Consider the following 20,737-nt stretch of genomic DNA (forward strand, 5'->3'; position numbering starts at 1 on the left):
TTAGTATTTTCCTGGCCTGGGATATGGACCTAGCTTTGGTTGTTTGAAGGCAGTGTTGAGGCTCCTCACTCCATACTATGTTGGAATGAAAAGCTCTATTAGAAAGTGGATCACCAGTGGCACCTGGGTGCTCAGTGGATTAAGTCTCTGACTCTTGGTTTTGGCTCAGGTCATGATCTCAGGGTCATGATATCGAGCCCCACATCAGGCTCCACACTCAGTGCAGATTCTACTTAAAATTCTCTCTCTCCCTCTGCTCCTCCTCCCCAACTCCATTTGCATGCTTGCTCACTCTCTCACTAAAAAAAAAATAATAACAATATATAAATAAAAATGAAAAAAAAAGCAGATCTCCTGAGATCTGTTAAATCAAGTGTAGATAAATTGCTGATGCATGTGGAATTGATAAAAAAAAATAATTACATCGTTGAGAGTTTTAAATCTTTTTGTTCTGTGTATTATGGCTAAAACATAAAATAAGGAGCTTTTAAAAAGGCTTTCCTCTAAAAACATGTTTAGCAGAAGCCCGGAGAAATGTAGAATACTGTTTTCAGAACCAGAATTGATATTTTTGGTTAGATTTCCCTTGTTTGGGGATCCCTGGGTGGCGCAGCGGTTTGGCGCCTGCCTTTGGCCCAGGGCGCGATCCTGGAGACCCGGGATCGAATCCCACGTCGGGCTCCCGGTGCATGGAGCCTGCTTCTCCCTCTGCCTATGTCTCTGCCCCCCCCCCCCCCGTGTGACTATCATAAATAAATAAAAATTTTAAAAAAAAGTCAGAAAACTCTTTAAAAAAAAAAAGATTTCCCTTGTTTGCTTTTTCCTCTCCTAGTGGCATCTTTCACCGTGATATCCCTCCACTCATTTCACAATTCGCATGCTAGCCAAAGGCTTTCAAGGTACCTGTTAAGAGTAACAGCGATGACAAAAAATAGGTTTTGCCCACTTTTTCACAATTGTTTTGGGCTTCATAAATACCTTAGTAATGGAAATACACTGTCTACAATCACATTGTGTCTTCCTCATTGAGAATCACTACCTACTGTTCACAGCTTATGAAACTTCAGTGAAAATTATGTGTACCTCAGATATTGTGTGGACAGTTGTAGCTGTTAAGGAGCATCAGCGAAACAGAACTAGGGGAATTTCCAGTTTATGACTCTACGAGTCATATAGACTCATACAAGCTCTTGATGCCCAGACGTTCACAGGTTTCTTAGATGGGGTGGAGGAGGTGTTGCAAAATTGCAACACCTGCTTACAGTTTAAGGTTCAAGTGGATGGCAACTGTCTTTTCATCCATGTGTACCCAGGATAGAGCACCCAGTAGACATCTAAGAAATACTGAGTGGATGGATGAATGAATGAATGAATGGCATTTCATCACCTTCTTTTTCATTACACAACTAGAAATTAATCTGCTTTAGTTGATAGAGTTTACGCTAGTCTCTCGCACTTTAAGCATTCAGGGATTTTTAACTTAAATTGTATTTTATTATTTTCTTTCTACATATGGGGATTATCTGTGTCTTTCTGAAAAATCATTTATGTCTCTCGGTGTAGTTAAAAATATCCGAAATTCAGAGACATCTCTTATTTTATAATGTTGAAAAAGATATTTTAAACTTTTTGAGAAGATTTTAACTCTCAGTATTAACAAACATTTGAGTATGGTAGCTATCACCTGTAAGTGACAGCTACCAGAGCCTTGCTCTTCATTGTTAAGTCTCCTGGACATTGGGGACAGTACATTTTCTTCCACAGAACCCCTTACTATTGTGTTTCAGGATCTACGATAAAAAATATGTTTTCTGCAAGCATATAATTTTATGACTTCAAACTATATTTAACTGGATTTTATATTATGCTTACACCTTTTTTAAATCACCCCAAAACAAGTTGGTAATATTGAAAGTGCCTCCTTATAAACATTTGTTCTCAAAGCCTTGCCCACACCATAGCGCACCCTTCCCCGTGGTTAGGCACTGCTGTTATATGCGTGGTTTTGTGAGGATCCTAACCATATGTTCCCTAATTGTGATTTTTTCAGACCCCTGAGGCCTTTAAACTAAGAGAGGAGTTATCATGGACCACAAGATGTCACTGTAGGTTTCCCAGCAACTTTTAGATGAGAATTAATGACCCCGGACAAAGGTTCACTGTTAGCTAACAATCACTCTGCTTTTCCCCAAGATGCTTCTCTCAGGCCTGCCCTCACACCTCCTCTGCCCTCATTCCCCATCACTAGGCCAACAGATTTAGGTACTTATGTTTAAATAAAATAGAAAAAATAAAATAAAATGGAGCAACAAGAGTGGGCCTTGGAGATGGCGGTGATGAGCTCCATGTACGCATGGCCTGGTAAAGACACCCCCAGCAAGGCAGCCTCCCAGAACTGAACGATGGCCCAGTCCAGATGCGACTCTACAAAGGTGGAAATTTGGCGCTAGCAGGTACAAGGGATCTAATATGTCTTGTGATGATTTAAGGTAGAGTTTATATCTTGTACATAGTGAGTCATTGATACTTTAGAGAAAAGAAACTTTTTTTTTTAAGGACAAGTATCTTACATTAAAAAAAAATTTAGAAAATGGAGAGATCACAGACTTTTGCCTTAAGATGAAGAATTGAAACATTGTTAATTTAGGTATTATTCTAGAAGGCACTTTTGAACTGAGTTGCTTTTCAGAAAATAACAATTATCAACGTGTATTTGATGATATATGGAATTACTGTTTATGTGTGATTATGATACTAGAGTTATGATTGCAAAGAGTTCTCACCTTTATATATATCTATATATATACTGCAATATTGATGGATCAAATGATATAATGAGGTTTGCTTCAAATAATCCTGGAAGTGGGGTAGGGAGAGCCATAGGTGGGTTGAAGGTGAAACAAGACAGGTTGTGAGTTGGTAGCTGTTGAACTGGGTGATGGATAGTGCATATGTTTAGAATATTCCATTATCATACGTGGGGGAAAGTGCCAACCTGGATCTGAGCTGGAGTCCATTCATCTTGAGCTGTTTCTGAAGATTCGGGGGGTAGTTCAACACCGCCTTTTGGAAGCAATGAGCTCCTGAACTTTGTGATTGGTTGTGTAAACCAAAAAAGAGAGTTCACATTTGTGTCCCAAACGTAATTTTAAAACTGTCAGAAGTTGATCCAACTGTCTAGTTTTTTCAGAATTTCTTGAAAATGTGTGTTCACTCCTATCAGTGCGTTGTATAATTATACATAGATTTCTTTCCACCCTAATCCCTCTTAGATTTCAACTTTCCATTTTGAAACTTCCCCAGTATTGAGACTGCTCTCCCACAGAAGTGCCTTCAGCTCTTTGATGGTTTCTGGGTTCCTTTGAAACTTTTCCAGCCTTCACAGCACTTTCTCACTGAGGATTGGCAACAGGCTCCAACATAGGTGCTAGAGTTTTCTGACACATTAGCGTTGGCTAAAACGGGAATAGAATGGCCCTATTTCATTTCCTATATCCTAAAACACGTACAGTTTTATTTTAGCCTTTGCGGATAGTAATTGTACATCATCTCTAATCTACAGTGTATTTCAGATGTTTTTTCTAGCATGTAACACTTCAGAGTCTATTATCGTCTGCGGACTATAATTTTAATTATTTCCTGCTGTGTCTTATCTAATAGTGGTTTGCTTTAAAACGTCAGACTCCTCACAGGGCCCAGTGATATACTGCCACTTACCCAATCCACTTTTACACCGACACAAGGAAAGATGCTATATTCTTCTATACATCCAGGTATCTCATAGTACATTCGTATTTATACAATCATAGATATCTAGCATCTGAATGATTCAGTCCCAAATACATTCACTGCACTGTGCATTTTCTATTAATGAAATCATACAGTTGAGCTACTCCATAGATTTAATATTCTGTTCCTTATTTTTTCCAGTAAATTAACTGTAACAACATCTTCCTGCAATTTCCTGGAGTCATTTTTTTTTAAATTACTTTTGCTTTGGAGGCTCTTGAAATTTTTGAAAGGAGTAATTATTATTTCCTGAATCCACTTGATTATTGATGTGAGTTATTATATTTATTCTGCACACACCTCACTTAACTATGTAGCTATGATGAAATCCAATGGCTTTTTTTCTCTCCACTGCACTGGAAATTTATCACCCCCCAGCCCGTGGACTATATAAAGCCCTCTTGAAGTATTGAGTATTCTTTGGAATTCCATACACAAATGATGCTTTGACTTTTTTTTTTTTTTTTAGTACCCACTACTTAAGAGGTACCGCGTAGTAGATCTGTGACATCACAGACGTGTGTACTCTTACACAACCCAGGGGAGAGGACAGTCTTAGCAATGATTACAATACCCGGTGTCCAAAGTTTTTTAAGAAGAAAAGTTTTCCCAATTCTTACAATAAAGTACAAAGCCTGTATTTTTCTCACAGCAATGAAAGTACAAAGCCAAAGAGTCCGAAGCTCAAAATTGAGATTTCTTTTAAAGCAAAAGTGAGTATTTCCCTTTACAGTGTGGCTTGCCTCGATTCGCACAGTCCCCTCATGGGAACCACCTGAGGACAAAGAGCCTGTGGTTCCTGACAACTGGACACGGAAACAGGGCGGATTGAATAAGCCCCTTCACTGACCATGCTTCAGCCCCTTCCAGCACCTTGGGAGGTGCCCCTTGCACAAGCTGCCTCCACTGAGCGGGACCAGGGCTGCGGTTTCACTGGGAAGGTCCTTCTTTGTGGTCCCAGCTCATGTGCCATCTTGCCCTTTGTATATTAGTCATCGATTCTGAATCAAAGAATGTGAGAGCCAGAACACAGTCATCTTCTCCAAGGTCTTCATTTTATAGAAGGGGAAACCAAGGTATCATTAGGCCGCGTGCCCCAGGTCATGGAGTTTGTGGGATTAAAGCTTAATTCCACATCCGGAAAAGACCCTGGTGACCATCAGTGATAATTTGGGCGGTGATGGAACACAGCAGCAGCTCCAGATAAGGCGGTGCAGGGGAGACCATCCTACTCCCGAAACGTTCCTCTTCTCACCCAGTTTGTTATAGGACAGCAGGCCCTGCCTCATGTTCTTTTCCATAAATGCCAACAGAAAGCAGAGCCGAAGCATAGGGATAGAAAGGTGGAGATGGCTACCAGAATCCCTGACCGTCCTTCATGGAGACAGCCGCCCGTATGTCGATGGCAGGTGACAGGCCCGCGGGCTCAGGCCATCCCTGGGCACCTCCGGAGGTGCCGTCACTGCTTTTGGCTCCATAGGGCCCAGGGTACCCCGTTTTAGCTTCACGTGCCTGCAGAACACTCCAGCCACACGCCTGCGGTTTCCCTCTCTCCTGGCTCTGCCGTTTAGGGTGAGAATTCTCCTTTTTACTGAAATTGACCCCTGGCACCTCTCAGTGGAGAAGTGACCTGCAGGAAAAGTGCAGTAGTGAGCTGCGCCCCGCACGGAACAGGTGGGGGATCTCTGGGGGGAAGCCCACCCAGAACCTAGCTTCTTCCCCAAGGAACCTGAGCTGCCTCCCTGCAGACCCTGCTGCACAGACAGGATCTGCTCCTACGATGGAGAGGACAGGCTCCCCAACTTTGTGGCTGCAGCCCCTGAGGCACCCTTTCGCAAGGGGCAGCTAAGGGGGACCCATCCTAAAGGACCCCAGCCCACCGTCCTATTGCATACCTCGAGTTCCTTTGTCCTCTGTCTCCAGCGAGCGGGAGATGCGGGTTCACAGGTTCTCCCTTCCTGTCCCATGCGAATAGTTAAACCCAGCCGAGGAGCTGAGGCTGGAGCTGAGTCTCCGCTTTAAAAATAGAAGAGGCTCCTGCATTCGCGGCCCATCCCCCGGCGGCTCCTCCCCAGCTGGGCTCCACGGCTCCGAGCAGGGCGCCCGGCCAGGCCAGTCCCCGTTAGCACCCAGGACCCGCGTGCAGGTGCGAGGGAAGGAGCCAAGGCTGGGACTGTGCGGCCGCCGCCCCCTCCCGCTCGAGCCCTGCACTATGACACCTGCTTGCCGGGGACAGGGCCGGTGGGCCACTGCGCCCTCACAGCTGGCCGGCGACAGGGGCTCCCCAAGGCAGGACCTGGCCAGGAGGCCAGCGAGCCTAGAGGACTGTCCTCCCAAGCGCAGAGCTACCCTGGGTATTTTGACCAGTCAAGGTTAGTAGAGCAGCCTTTGCAAGCCCGTCGGTGTCCTGCAATAAACTATATTGACCTGCTTGGGGCCAATGCTACCTTTGCACGGTGGGTGCTTTGCACAATGCGGATCCTGAAATGCCAGTGTGTGGCCGGGCCCCGGACTGCACTCTTCTCTCTTTCTAGGGTGTGCAGAGCATGTCTGCGGGCTCCTTTTGATGACTGTGTAGCAAATACCACCGCTAACTCTTAGTCTCCGGGGTGGTTACCTTTCTGCTTCAGCAGGTGCTTCTAAGTTGGTATGGAAACAAAGAAAGATGCTGTGAGGCAGGAAAAGATTGTTTGCAAGCGATTGAATATGGACATTTTAAGACATTCCAATTGGACCAGAAAGTAGGAGGGTGATGTAGGCAAGTAACTGAAGAGAATGACTCCCTTAAAGGGCTCTGACGCAAGTCATTTGTTTTGGTAAGGAAAAAAAAGTGTGAAAAACGTAAAGGAGCATGAGCACAGGAGCGGAGGGGAGCTTTGTGAGGAAATTATTTTTTAAAAGAATAATCTAAATGTGAACTTTAGTAGAATATCAGTGTGGTCGATGATAGACTTAACTGTGGGAAATGCAAGCTCAGAGATGACCCACCCCGTTCCCAAAAAACCTAGTTCCCAAAAAACTCCTTAAGACTTACATTCACTGTGTGATAATTGAAGTCTAAAGAATATGATTTATATATTATTATAAATTTTAAAAATCTAGGGATACTTGGGAGGCTCAATCGGTTAAGCATCTGCCTTTGGCTCAGGTCCTGATCTCAGGGTCCTGGGGTCCAACCCCACATCAGGCTCCCTGCTCAGAGGGAAGTCTGCTTCTCCCTCTACCTCCCATCTCTCTCGTATCTCATGCTCTGTCTCTCTCAAATAGATAAATAAAATCTTTAAAAATTTTTTCTTTAAAAATCTAAAAGAAGGGGATCCCTGGGTGGATCAGCAGTTTAGCACCTGCCTTTGGCCCAGGGCGCGATCCTGGAGTCCCAGGATCAAGTCCCACGTTGGGCTCCCAGCATGGAGCCTGCTTCTCCCTCCTCCTGTGTCTCTGCCCCCTCCCTCTCTGTCTCTCTACGTCTATCATAAATAAATAAATAAATAAATAAATAAATAAATAAATAAATAAATAAATCTTTAAAAAAACTAAAAGAATACTTTTTAAAATAGGCTGAAATACTATCATTTCTTTGAAAGATTGAGAAAACTGCCTTATTCTTTCTCCCCAGAACACATTACCTTTTAATTACTTTTTAACAGTGTAATTATCAATAAAAATTTAGAACAAATTAGCATGAATGAAAAGTAGTTGATTACAAAGAAGACATTACTATTTAAGTGTTCATATATACGAAAACAGCAAGTATTTATTGAGTACTTATTATGTGCTAGGCATTGTGCTAGGTGCTGACAAGTAATAATAGTCTCATCATTCTCATGATCCTTAAATCCAGAAGGAATGCAGGCAATTATTGGAGAATAAAGAGCATTCAATGGTTCCTTAAGTGAAGACTAAATATGCACTTGACCACAGGTGTGAGCCACATAACAGAGTTGGACAAAGTGGCAAAAAAACAAACTAAGTATAAAAAATAAATTAATTAATTCACCTGGATGAATCTCATGCATTTTCACTGAAGAGACTCTAAAGGGGATTGAAAACAAGCTGTAAATTATGTGAAAAATCGAGTGTTACGTAAAGAAAATACAGGCTTACGCAGTTTTCCTTGACAGAGTTTAAATATATTGAAAATATAGTAAAAGAGAAATGTCCCAATTAAAAAAAAAAAGGAACAGTTTCAGCAGACTCTCATTAGATTTAGCTTCAAATGTTTCCAGTACTGTTAATGAGAAAATAAATAGCCCCATTCTTGCTGAAGGTCATTTGATGACATTCATCGAAATTTTAAGACTTTACCCTAAGCAGGTAATTAGACATATTCACAAAAATAAGAAATAATATAAATAATATTAATTCCTCAAACCAAAAGCCACCTGAACATCATTGAATAGGGGACTAACTAAATAAATAATGATATACCAATACAACAACATATGTATCATAATCATTTAAAATCTCATAGAATGGTATTTTATGATATGAAATGATTACCGTGTGCTATCTGTATGTAAATGAAAACAAAAGGTTAAAAGCAATCTGAATAATGTGGTTGCATCTTGATTAAAACTGTGTTTTTAGAAGCAAGTTGGGAAGGATTTACAACAAAATGTAATGGTTATATTTGCAAAATATCGTGATTTTTTGTTTTACATGTTTATTGTCCTATTTAAAGGCCCACTCATAACTGGATAAGACAATACAGTGATTGTTGCTGTATTGCTGTATTGTCGCTACTATTTCAAATAGTCATATTATTTTATGAAAATGTAGACAACAATTCCACAGTTTTTTTCAGTTTTAGAAGGTAACTTTGAATTTGCTTAGTTTATTTTTTAGTATTTATTATGGACCTCTTATGGATCAATAGCCCATTAGTTACACTATGTGCTCTGGGGTTGAAGATAGAATATTACCTGATAAAGTTTCACTGAATATTCCAAATGACTGAATTTGCTTCCTGGCTTTTTCAGTTACTGATTTTAACTTGAGGCAAAGCATTTAATCTCTGTCTTAGTCTTCTTGGGCCGCCATAACAAAATGCCATAGACTGGGTGGCTTAAACAATAGGAATTAATTTTGTCCCACTTTTAGAGGCTTACAGTCCAAGAACAAAGTGCCTACAGAGTCAGGTTTTGGTGAGAGAGCGCTCTTCCTGGCTTGTGGATAGCCACCTTCTCACTGTATGCTCATATGGCCTCTTCTTGGCACGTGTTTGGGGAGAAAGACTTATAACTCTTGTTATAAGTCCTCCAACTCTACCAGATTAGGGCCCTGTCCTCATGATGTTGCTAAACCTTAATTACCTCCTAAAAGCTGAATCTCCAAATATAGTCACACTGGATGTTAAGGGTTCAACATAGGAATTTGTTGGAGGACAAAATAATCTTATCTTAGTCCATTTGTGCTCCTATAACAAAATACCACCTAGTGGGCTGCTATAAACAACTTTATTTTTCACAGCTCTGGAGGCTGGAAGTCTAGGATCAAGGTGCCAGCAGGGTCATGTTCTGATGAGGGCCCTCTTCCTGGCTTATGGCTGGCACCTTCTCACTGTCTCTTCCCATGATGGAGGGGCTGGGATCTCTCCAGAGCCACTTTTATAAGGACACTAATCCCACACATGTGGGCTCCACTCTTCCTGCTTACATACCTCTCGAAGGCCCCACCTCCTAATATCATCACCCTGGACACGAGGACTTCAATACATGAATTTTAGGTGGACACAATTCAGCCCACAGCACTGACTCTCAACACAATGGAAATAACAGTCAGGGTTCTATTAAGCACATAGTTTGGGTCAAACTCTTCTCACACAGGCCCATTTAACCCACTGAAGAACTAGAAAATGTAGATATCATTGTTCCATTTTATAGATGATTTAGCAACTGAAACTCACCAAGTTGCAATAGCAAATATATGATAGTCAGATGTCCCATCCAGATCTGCCCTCCTCCACAGCCCATTTTGAACCCCACTATCCAGCACCACATGACCGCTCAGACAGAGTTCTTAGGAACATGGGCATGATGATAGCCGAGGAAGCAGGAGGAGCCCACTGTGGCACAGTGCTGATTGAGACCCTGATTTCAGAAAATCCAGGTTTGCAGTCAGTCCTGGCAACACAGGAAGGCCACACAGCTGACAGGCTCACTCCTAAGGAGTCAGGGAGAAAACTTCTGAGCTGGGCTCTGCGAGGAGGTCAGGAAAAAGCCAATCTAGTTTAATAAGAAAGAATCCGACCTTGAAGATTGTCAGACCATCTTTGAAAGAGGACAGCTTTCTTTAACTTCCAAATTAAATCTGGCCTCAAGCTCTCATCTCTTAGGCTGACTTGGAAGTTTATCTTTTTAATAATTACCCCTCCTCTTCTCCTCTTCAACTTTGTGCAGAGGTGGGAGCTGAATGCTAGTGAGTAGGGAGGCGCACCAACCCCATCAATCCACAGGCTTCCCGCTGAGGAACCTGCTGGCCAAACCCATTTATCCCTTGAAACAAGTTGTGCAAATTTGGGCCTGATGTCAAACTTTAGGCATGCAATATTGTCCTGCAGGTGGGGACCTCTTCCTCCAGTCCTATCACTTCTCTCGTGTGGCCAAAGAGTGGACTTAGGCTCCTGCTGGCCTCTTGGACTGGCATTTAAAACCCTGTATAGTGCTCTCGGCCTCTCCCTCCCTCCCCGAGTTCCTTTGCCCCTCCTCTCTCACACTTCCTCCTGCCTCTTTGTCCTTCTCTTGGCTGTCCTCTCACCCTACCAAGGTACCTTGCCCCAAACCGGCATGGAGCTCTCCCCATAAGGGAAGCTATCTTCAAGCCACTTCTGCTGTCTGGACTTCTTCAGGCACTGTGAGCAAAGTAGGTAAACCAACAAAGCAGATATACCCAAGAAATTACTCTGCAACAAAAGAATGAGAGTCGAGGGGCTCCTGGGTGGTGCAGTCAGTTGAGCCATGAACTCTTGGCTTCTGCTCAGGTCATGATCTCTGGGTGGTGAAATCCAGCCCCCAATGGGACTCTGTGCCCAGTGGGGAGTCTGCTTGAGATTCTCTCTCCCTCTGCCTCTTCCCCACTGTGCTCGCTGAACTCTCTATCTCTAAAATAAGTAAAAATCTTTTTTTTTTTTAATGAGAATCGAGCAGGGGGAAGAAGATATGAAAAAAGACAAAATTGGGGGAACATGTACAACAGTCCAGCTTAATCACAGGGTATGTGAATGCAAATAATAAGAAATAAAAACTGAAGGTTTTTGAATTGCAAGATTGTGGAGGTGTTTTCAGTTGTGCAGGCTGAGCATGTGTGCCCAGCACGGGCCGTGGCTGCTATGGAAACGGGTGCCTTTTCTAATTTTCCTAAAGGCCCTGTACGGCCTGGCAGGAACTCTAGATGCTTTGGAAGTTTAATTCAGTGGCAAGTGGCAGTGTTAAGAATGGTGGGCTAGAGATGGGTGTCAGGATGACTATTTAGGGAGACTGTAGTCTAAATTGAATTCAAAAGGAAGCAGACCATACTCTAGTCTCCTCTGTGTATCTCTGGCAACTAGAAGGGTGAAAATTGCCCTAGTAGATCACCACATGTGTTTAATAAATGAATAAATAATGGATGAATGTGAAGGGCAAGATTACTGCTTTAAGGAAATACTGTCAGGACTCACTGATGCGGAAGGCCAGAGGCTTGGTACAATGGAAGAACCAATGGATTTTGGAGCGGAGGGCCCACGCTCTAGAGCAGCTCTACAACTCATGAGATTCTGGACATTCATTGATCAGGTGATGAACATTATTCATGTGCTAGGTCTTGAGGACACAGAAATGAACAAAATATACCAAGCCTACTTTCCAAGATCTTATGTTCTAGTGGCAGTAAGTACTCAGAAGGAAAAGCAAGGCAGGGTAGAGAGAACAAAGACCAAGATAAGAAGGACTTTTTCATATGAGGTGGTCAAGGAAGGACTCTCCGATAAAGTGACCGGCCAGTGTGGAGCAGAAGTCAGAGAGGAAGCCACGTGCAGGTCTCAGAAAGAAGCAGTGCAAGCAGAGGGAATAGAAGTACATCTGGTGGGTTTGAGGAGAAGCAAGGAGGCCAGTGTGGCTGATGGAAGGGGTTCTAGGTCGAGCCTGAGATTAGAGAGTTGCCTGGAGACACTTGGAGGTCATGACAGGGACTCTGGATTTTACTCTGGGTAAGAAAGGAAGCCATTGGATTCTCTCTGACATAAAAAGGGTCATTTTGGCATCTGTGGTTACAACAGACTGATGGAAGGGTACGAGTGAACACTCACACAGGCCAGTCGGCAGACTTGGAAAAAGCCAGGCGAAGGTAATTGGTGGTCTGGATTAAGGTAGCAGCGGTGAAGTTTAGGAGACAGTAATCGAAGTCGGATTATATTTGAATGGTAGGTGCGAAAGACTCACTAGGATTTGCCTGTGGGGTGTGAGAAACAGAAGCCAAGGATTACATGCAGGTTTCTAGCCCCAGGGCACCTGGATGAGTGGAGTTGCCAGGTACTGATAGGGAGGAGGTTTAAGAGAAGCAGAGCATGCGTGGGGTTTTCTGTGTGAAGTCAAATTGTTTATTTAAATATCCACGTGTAGAAATTAAAGAGCCAGCTGGAAATTCAAGTCTGGAACTTCAAGACGAGAGCTGGTCTGGAGATATCAATTTGGACTAACCTACATGTGGATAATATTTATATCAATGGGGCAGGAAGAGATCTCTCTACAGGTGAGTGTAGACAGATGCTAGGACTCCGCTTGGGATGATGAAGGTCCATGAATGAGAAGTACTGGGGCGATAGTATCTATCTCCTCGCAAAGAAGCACATGAGACAGGCAACACATCTGAAGTTACCTGGAAAATTATTGTGCTTAAATGTAAGACCACATGATGAGTGCCAGGCGACAGAGAGAATGGTATTGTTTAAAGCAAAAGAGAAGCAGAAAGAAATAACTGGTTTTGAGAGAAAGATGATGAGCTTGGTTTTAGAAATGTATCGAGGTGCCAGCAAAATATCAAGGGGTAAACTTTGAAATTGGCACTAAAATTGGTGGGAGAGGCCAGGGAAGCGCTCTAGACCGGAGAGTAATCCATACAGATGGGATCATTGTCCCAGAGGCTATTTTGACCATAGCCTATCTCTTTATATCTCCTACAGGTATGTAGACGAAGGGAATAAGATGAGCGAAAGCCTCATAATCCTAAATAAGTTAGGTTGTCCTACTTCCTGTTTATGAGAGGTAATAAAAAGCTGATGGGGCAGATACATGGCAATAGTTGTCTAAAATGGAATTTCAGTTGTATTGTCAGGTTTCAGACGTGTTTGGTACCATGCTAAGTACTTCGTATTCACTATAAGCCTGTGACATGCATAGACCTATCCTTCCCCCTCATGGCTAAGAAAACTGATGGTCAAGACGTTAAATCACCACAGAGTTCACACAACTAGTATATGTGCTGGAATTTGAATTCAGATTGATCTGAAGAGGTCCAGTGTGCTCTGTCCACAATCCCAGTGACCAGTGACGGTTCCCAGGGATGACTGGGTAGTCTCTTCCAAGAGTACATTGTTACCTTTTGAAAAGGGTCTTAAAATCGCTTTCTCTCTTGATTTTGGATATTCATAAATATCATGGGGACTCCATTGCCTTCACTTCTTAGGAAATGTCATCTTTTTTTTTTTTTTTAGATCAACCCCAGCACATTTTTCACTTACCTGTTGTTGTTGTTTTGTTTTGTTTTTTGTTTGTTAGGTTTTTTTTTTTTTAATGTTTGGACACTATCTTCTTAGGTGATAATGAAAGGATCCTAGACCATGAACAAGAAATCAACTAGAGTAAGTTGCAGATCCATGCAACTCTCCATTAATACTGGAAGTTTCCAGGGTACAGCTGGCGGTTTCAGATCTGGACTAGATGTTTCTGAGGAAACTTTCAGAGAGGCAAGAGGAATGGAAAGAAAGGACAGTCTCAAGCTTGTTTTAACAGCATGTCACTTCTTGTCAAGCATGCCCTCGTGGGTTTATGTGGCTCTATTAATGTGATTAAACAGGAAAGTACACAGTCAAGGTCGGGAAATGCCTGGTGTTTTTCAATTATTTTGTAAACCTGGGAGTAGGGATGGGCCAGATGTTGAGCGTGAAGCTTATCTGCATTTGGGGATCTTCTTTAAGCAAAATAACATGAGATTACAATAGCGTCTTAGAAAGTGTCCATGCATTGGGGGGAGGAGGTGCAATGGGGGGTGCAATGCATGTTTCATTGGCTTCATGGTGCCTCCACCGCCATTAGGAAGAAGTTTGTTAATTTAATGCCTTATAAGCAAAGGGAGCTGTAAAATGCATTAACATCTGGCACTGATTCATATGTGATGATCCCATTGCTTCCCACCTCTCCTTGTAATTTCCTGTCTGAGATAAGTGTCCCGAATTTCCTATTTGGGGACCAACTGAGGAAAGTGGGTGTGACCCAAACTCAGAGAGCCCTCTGCACCACTGCGAGGTTAGCCCAGGAGTGAGTTTACATCCTACTGCTGTGCCTGGGAAGGAGAGCCAGGAAAAATTTTTTTCTCTAAAAAGGAAATTGGTTTCATCATAGCCATGGGCAGAGATCTAATTATAATACTTTGATTTTATTGCAAGGCACACAGTGTAAAGAAAAAAATAAGTTAGGATAAGCAATTTGTCAAAGAGGAACGATCAACCAGAAAAAGCAGTTTGGGAAGTGAGGTTTTTCCCAAGCTGTTTTTGTTTTTGGAGGTGAAAGGTCATGTTACAAAGAGCTTAGAGCTCCCTAAGATGGCCGAATGGAACTAGCAAATGACAAGTGATTTTTTTTTTAATGCTTATAAAAATTAAAAAAAAAAAAAAAGATATGAGTCGGATTTACCTCAACAGTGGCTGGCTTGAAGTGCCCTGGGGAGATGGTGATTTAGGTATGGTATAGACCCTTACCAAACTGGATATTATCTAAGAAAGTAAATGTTTTGCTCTTGCAACACAATGTTTACAGAACAGGGCAGGCGCTCTCCCTGTGAATTCTATATCAGATGTCTGGGGGCTGGTGGTGTTTCTAAATATAGTCCAGTCACCCTCTTGGGAAGCCACAGGGAGGCCTTCACAGTAGGCATTCGATTTGTGTGGGGAAAGTTACAGGTGTTTTGTAAAACAATTGTCATGCTGAATAACTTATCCTGGAGAGTTAAATTGGACATTTTAAAAATCATAGCTACCCAGTTCCAGTCTGGCAAGATTCTAAAGTCACTGAACTGCTGTCTATGAAGATATGTTTGATTTTGCTTGGTTTCAAGAAAGCTTATAAATCTTTCTAACGTAAAGCATACCCATATGGAAAGGTAAGAGATTTTGTATTGAACACATTGTTAATAGAAATTTGCAGTTGCCAAATTTCAGATTGCGAAGGCAAGAAATAGGGAGGCGTGGAGACTTACTTTAAAATGGGAACTGGAATATGATCTCGTATCCTTTGATTCTCACATGTTACCGGATTACTTTCAGAGATTCTTCTACGGCATGACAAGGAAGCCATTGAGGTGGGGTTGCTTGAGAGTTAAGTAAGCGGAGTTCAAACAAACACAAAGCTTTTTGCATTGAGTCCATGCATGTCCTATAAGTCAACAGATGGACAAATCTTTATTTCCTATAGCTTTCTTGGGAAAGAAGAAAAATGCAGCAGCAGATGTTGATTGTTGGCTTCAGTGCACTGATAAATCATTCAGTTGCTTTATTTGGTTTAATCAAACGGATAGCACTGAAAATTATTTTAGTCAATAGATGCTGTTATTTATGGTTTGAGTTTCTCTAGTTTGGGAGAAAAATGATTGTTCTTTAGGATTCATATTAGAATCTCCCCTATTTACCAATTTGTTTAGCAAAAAATACTAGTTGGTTCTTTATTGTGCATTTAGAGAGCTGGCCCTTTACCTGCTTTATCCCCTCCTCAATCCCATCTCATGGTTGATGGCGCTGGTCTCATTTTTTGAGGAAACTGAATCTCGGACAAGTTAGGTGACTTCATGGCAGCCACTGTCCTAAACTGGGAGGCAAATCCTAGCCTGTCTGGCCCCTCAGTCTTTTTCCTTCTGAGCTTGTGGACTCTGGCCCCATAAGCTCCTCCCTTCATTCTCCAGCTCCCTGTGCCCCTTCTTGAAAGAAGAATGACAGGCAGCAGGGGGCCCATGCAGGTGTGCAGAGCTGAGCCCATCCCAGGAAATACCAGGGCAGCTTACTCTCATTCCACTCTCTCTCTGCCTGATGGGCCAAGGGATTCCTCATCCAACACTGCCTACTTCCAGTGGTTTCCTCACTGACACCCACCCACACTTTCCTGCAGATGGCCGTGACATTAACTCCCTTGTCGTGCCATTGGAGGTCATGTTAATAGAAAGACTAGCAAAGACACATAGGTAAAATCTGGCTTCAGCCTTTTTTCTCCTCACCGTAATAGACCTAAGTCTTGGTGATAAAGAAAATGGCAGTGGGACAGGAAGCTGGGGTCAGTCTTGACCGGAAGCATGGCAGTTGGGGTTTGGGGCACTACATTCAAATACTTATGTCTCTTTATTTTGGTCCTTCTGTGGCCTGTTGTCTCAATGACCTTTTTCCTTTTTTGTTTCCTTTCTTTTGTGAAGCAAGCCATGCTGAAATTATTCAGACGTCTAACACCATCATTTTGATGCGCAAACACATTAGTATGGAGAGAGGAGTATCTCGTTTTCATCAGCGGCAAATACTGTTAGCTTTGCTGCCCATTAAAGGTCTTCATAAAAATGCTAGATAGAAACAAGCCCACGTGAATCCAGAAGACCATCTCTCTGAGCTTTTCCCAATCCGAGCATCTGGTTAATTGCCCTTTAGCTGGTGGCAACGAAAGAACAGCAATAATGATTCCACATCGTGTAATTCAACATACGTCTTTTAGAGCTACATTAGGGAAATTAAATTTATGAAGCCATTATACAGGGGGAAAAACATGATCATTATAAATACTACAAAAATGAATGAATGAATGAATAAATAAATAAATAAATAAATAAATACTACAAATGATTACTTAAACTCCTATATTTAAGCCTTGGTTACTTTATCAATTTATTACTGTGCTGCTGAGTAAGCCGAACTTAGTGGTTTTGCATATGTGATCTCTTTGGAAAGCTAATGCTATAATTTTCTTGTGTGAGCATTCACAATAAAATTGATATTATGTTCTGAAGTCCTCCAGAATTTCACTCTGCCATGAAGCTGCTTCCTTTAATGATGAAACAAGCAGGTGTATGTGATTTTTAAAGCATCAAATTTCATCTTAGAAGCTGACATCGGAAACATAGCTGTTCCCTTAAATAATAGAATTTATTTTGGTGCCTTTTACACTTTATTCAGTAAGAACTAATGTTCCAAATTATTAAGAACCAAATCCTTAAAAAAAAAATCTCAAAAATGGGGATCCCTGGGTGGCTCAGTGGTTTAGCACCTGCCTTCGGCCTAGGGCATAACCCTGGAGTCCCGGGATCGAGTCCCATGTCGGGCTCCCTGCATGGAGCCTGCTTCTCCTTCTGCCTGTGTCTCTGCCTCTCTCTCTCTCTCTCTCTCTCTCTCTGTGTGTGTGTGTGTGTGTCTCATGAATGAATAAATAGATAAAATCCTTAAAAAAAATAAAAATCCCAATTTATTAAGAACCGTTGCTTTGGCGCCAAACGTGGCTCTGTTGACAAATGTTTTTTGGTGTGCATTATTTCAATTCTCCTCTTAATATGTAATAGGGGGGTCACCTACTAGAAACAATGATTATCCCAGAGCTAATAACAGTAGCTCTTCTTCCAGTTGACAGCTCAAGGAATTGGATGTTTGGCTTGCTGATCCTCTTAAATAAGCAAGAAATTATGCTGGATGGAAAGAAAACCAGTGCAGTGTCATAACTAGGAGGACCAGCTGTAGTTAGAGTACGTGACTCTCCTTAAATGATAGAACCAATAATCGTATACATTCAAGCGAGGGTGAAAAGGAAGTGAGAGAATGCACACAGCGCTTGCACGCCCGTCGTGCACCTGGTCCTCACTATTCGGCATCAGCTACAGGTACCGTTCCTGGCAAATCCGCAGTCAGGAGAGAAAAAGCTCTGGCCTCTGCCCTTAGGATTTCGATAATATCTCATAATATCCCTGGATGTAAGACGAGGTGGCTGATTGGCAGTTGACTTCTGGCCTCTCCACCCAGTTCACTTGGTCATTTCATTAACCGTGTGGTATGCGTGTGACCCACATTTTATTCAGTGGAATCGCTTGGACCTCACTTTTACGGTGTTTGGGCAAAGTTCTTCAGTAAGACCACAGCGTAGAAGCCTAGGTGTGCATGTAGACTTTTTCGAAGATATGAACAAGCAGGGGTAGTGAAGTGGTCTCTAAAGTACAATTCCTGGGATCCCTGGGTGGCGCAGCGGTTTGGCGCCTGCCTTTGGCCCAGGGCGCGATCCTGGAGACCCGGGATCGAATCCCACGTCGGGCTCCCGGTGCATGGAGCCTGCTTCTCCCTCTGCCTGTGTCTCTGCCCCTCTCTCTCTCTCTGTGTGACTATCATAAATTAAAAAAAAAAAAAAGTACAATTCCTTACTACGTGTCCCCTGCTTTTCCTGACCTATTTAAGAAGCTTTGGACAAAATGCTTTTCATGAAGTTCACATTTCTAACGGCTAAGTGGCTTTATTTACATTGCACTTGGCTGATCAGCAGGGCTTTGAAAAATTATTCGTATTTATTGCATCCCATGGATCCAAAATAGAAAGAGGTAGTAGATAAGAAGAGAAACACTAGCAAACATGATCCCGTTATGGTGGGAAGATTTTCTCCTTAGTCAGCATTGCTTCCATTTATCAGCCACTGATACCCTTTAAACTAATGTTTTTCTGATTTGCATAGTCTGCAGGTTTAATCACATTAAAAGCCTCCAACATGATCTCTCATGTCCCTTAAATAGACTCAACAATGCTGATCCTGTTTAAATTACAAGAAAATCACTGTGCAGCAGCCCAGGATCATGGGGAGCCTCCTGGGCAGGCCTCAGGAGGGCAGGCGCCAGGGAGGGGAGCAGGAGGCAGTGAGGAGGGGGGTGCAGCCAGTCAGGGCCTTTTTCAGCCGGGCCGGGCTGGGGGTGCAGTGCCAGGACGCACTGACCACTGGCTTGCGGGGACAGGGAGCCCGGGAGCTTTTCAGTAACGTTTCCAACACCGATGACAGTCTGCTCCTCCCAGCCTGTGACTCCTTCCTTCCTTCCTTCCTTCCTTCCTTCCTTCCTTCCTTCCTTCCTTTCTTTTTCTTTCTTTCTTTCTTTCTTTCTTTCTTCTTCCTTTCTTTCTGAGATTTTATTTATTTGACAGAAACAGAGATAGTGACAGAGATAGCACAAGTAAGAGAGGAGAGAAGCAGGCTCCCCCGTGAGCAGGGACCCCCACCAATGAGGAGCTCCATCCGAGCACCCTGAGATCAGGACCTGAGCCAAAGGCAGATCCTTGACCTACTGAGCCACCCAGGTGCCTGACACCCCCTTTTCTAGGGTTTTCTCAGCTTGTTTCACCGTTCAGGACTTAGGAAACCTCATAATTAATCAATTATTAAATATTAATTAGTTAATAATTAAGCAACCTGTTGCAGCCCCTGTAGGGCTCAGGGCAAACTGTCAGGGCAGGGTAGGATGGGGGTGTAGAGGGGAGACAGCGGGCTGGGCATGGGATGTGGAGGGTGCGTGTGCAGCTGCTGCAGGTGCCACACACACACACACACACACACACAAAGGGTTTTCTCCAGGTTCTGTTTGAAAAACCATGACACACATATTTTTGTGGCCAATCTAGGGACCTTAATCCCCCTCTTCTTTGGAGACCAGTTGAGGAGGTAAGGCAGTTCTGGGATATATCGGTTCCAGAAGATGCCCTGTAGCCTTGTGTGTTGGAAAGTGCCAGTCAGGTCCCTGCAGGTGGGAATTAGATTGTCCATGCTCTCTGGGGCAGGTGTCTCGCCCACCGCGTTGGGGTCTTCACGGCAGGGGTCTCGGCCACCAGGTCAGTGTCTCCGGGGCAGGGGTCTCGGCCACCAGGTCAGGGGTCTCCAGGGCAGGTGTCTTGGCCACCAGGTCGAGCTCGGCGTCACAAGAGCCAGTCGGCAGCATCCTTCTTAGGAGCAAGGCCGATGACTCAGGCTCCTTGTCTTCTGTCCTCCCCGCCAGGCTCCTGGGCCGACCGGTCCCCGCTCCACGAGGCAGCAAGTCAAGGCCGCCTGCTCGCCCTGCGGACGCTGCTGTCACAGGTGAGGTAGCACCGTGGGTTGAATGTGCCCCTTCCCACCACCAGGACAGGAACGTTCAAAGTAATCGACTCCAAAATAAATAAAGCGGCCTCCTAAATGTCACCGGTTTTTTTTTTTTTCATCTTAACCCCCATATCAGGCCCTGGTTTCCATTTATCTTCGAAATTTCCTTATACATATTTTGGTAGAGCCTCGTGCCTTAATATTTCAAGCTTCTCAGGGAGCCTGCAGGGCTCAGCAGTTGAGCCTCTGCCTCTGCTCCGGGGGTGACCCCGGGGTCCCGGGATCGAGGATCACGTCGGGCTCCCCGCAGGGAGCCTGCTTCTCCCTCGGCCTATGTCCCTGCCTCTCTCTCTGTCTCTCAGGAATAAATAAAATTTTTTAAAAAATATTCCAAGCTGCTCATACGGTATAGTTGTTCACGGGTAGACACATTTCAGCCAGAAGTCATGGGCTGCACGGATTATGCGTTAAGCCCTTCAGGTGTGCCTGGCTCCACCGTGTGTGCAGCTGATTGCAAAGGAAGTTTGAGTTATGCAATATCCAAGAGGCCCCATCAGAGCAGATGCCTAAGTAATCTTTTGTACATGAAGCTGTAGCCCGGGGTGGACTCGACGGAGGGGTCATCCCCCCAGCTC

At 43.5% G+C, this 20,737-nt stretch overlaps 1 protein-coding gene across 4 annotated transcripts in view; it reads left to right on the forward strand.

Moving 5' to 3' along the window:
• The window catches only part of ASB5 (ankyrin repeat and SOCS box containing 5), a 61,786-nt gene that overhangs the window by 32,846 nt on the left and 8,203 nt on the right, over positions 1 to 20,737 (forward strand). For 3 of the 4 annotated variants that reach the window (XM_055333779.1, XM_055333777.1, XM_055333776.1), the window contains one exon: positions 20,020 to 20,099. In XM_055333779.1, coding sequence (XP_055189754.1) covers positions 20,020 to 20,099 — 80 coding nt within the window. Of the gene's footprint in view, positions 1 to 5,924; positions 6,162 to 20,019; positions 20,100 to 20,737 lie in introns of those variants that run through there. The other variant, XM_055333778.1, reaches the window with a different exon arrangement.

Source organism: Nyctereutes procyonoides, unplaced genomic scaffold (genome assembly GCF_905146905.1).
Source record: "Nyctereutes procyonoides isolate TBG_1078 unplaced genomic scaffold, NYPRO_anot_genome, whole genome shotgun sequence".
Lineage (NCBI taxonomy): Eukaryota > Metazoa > Chordata > Mammalia > Carnivora > Canidae > Nyctereutes > Nyctereutes procyonoides.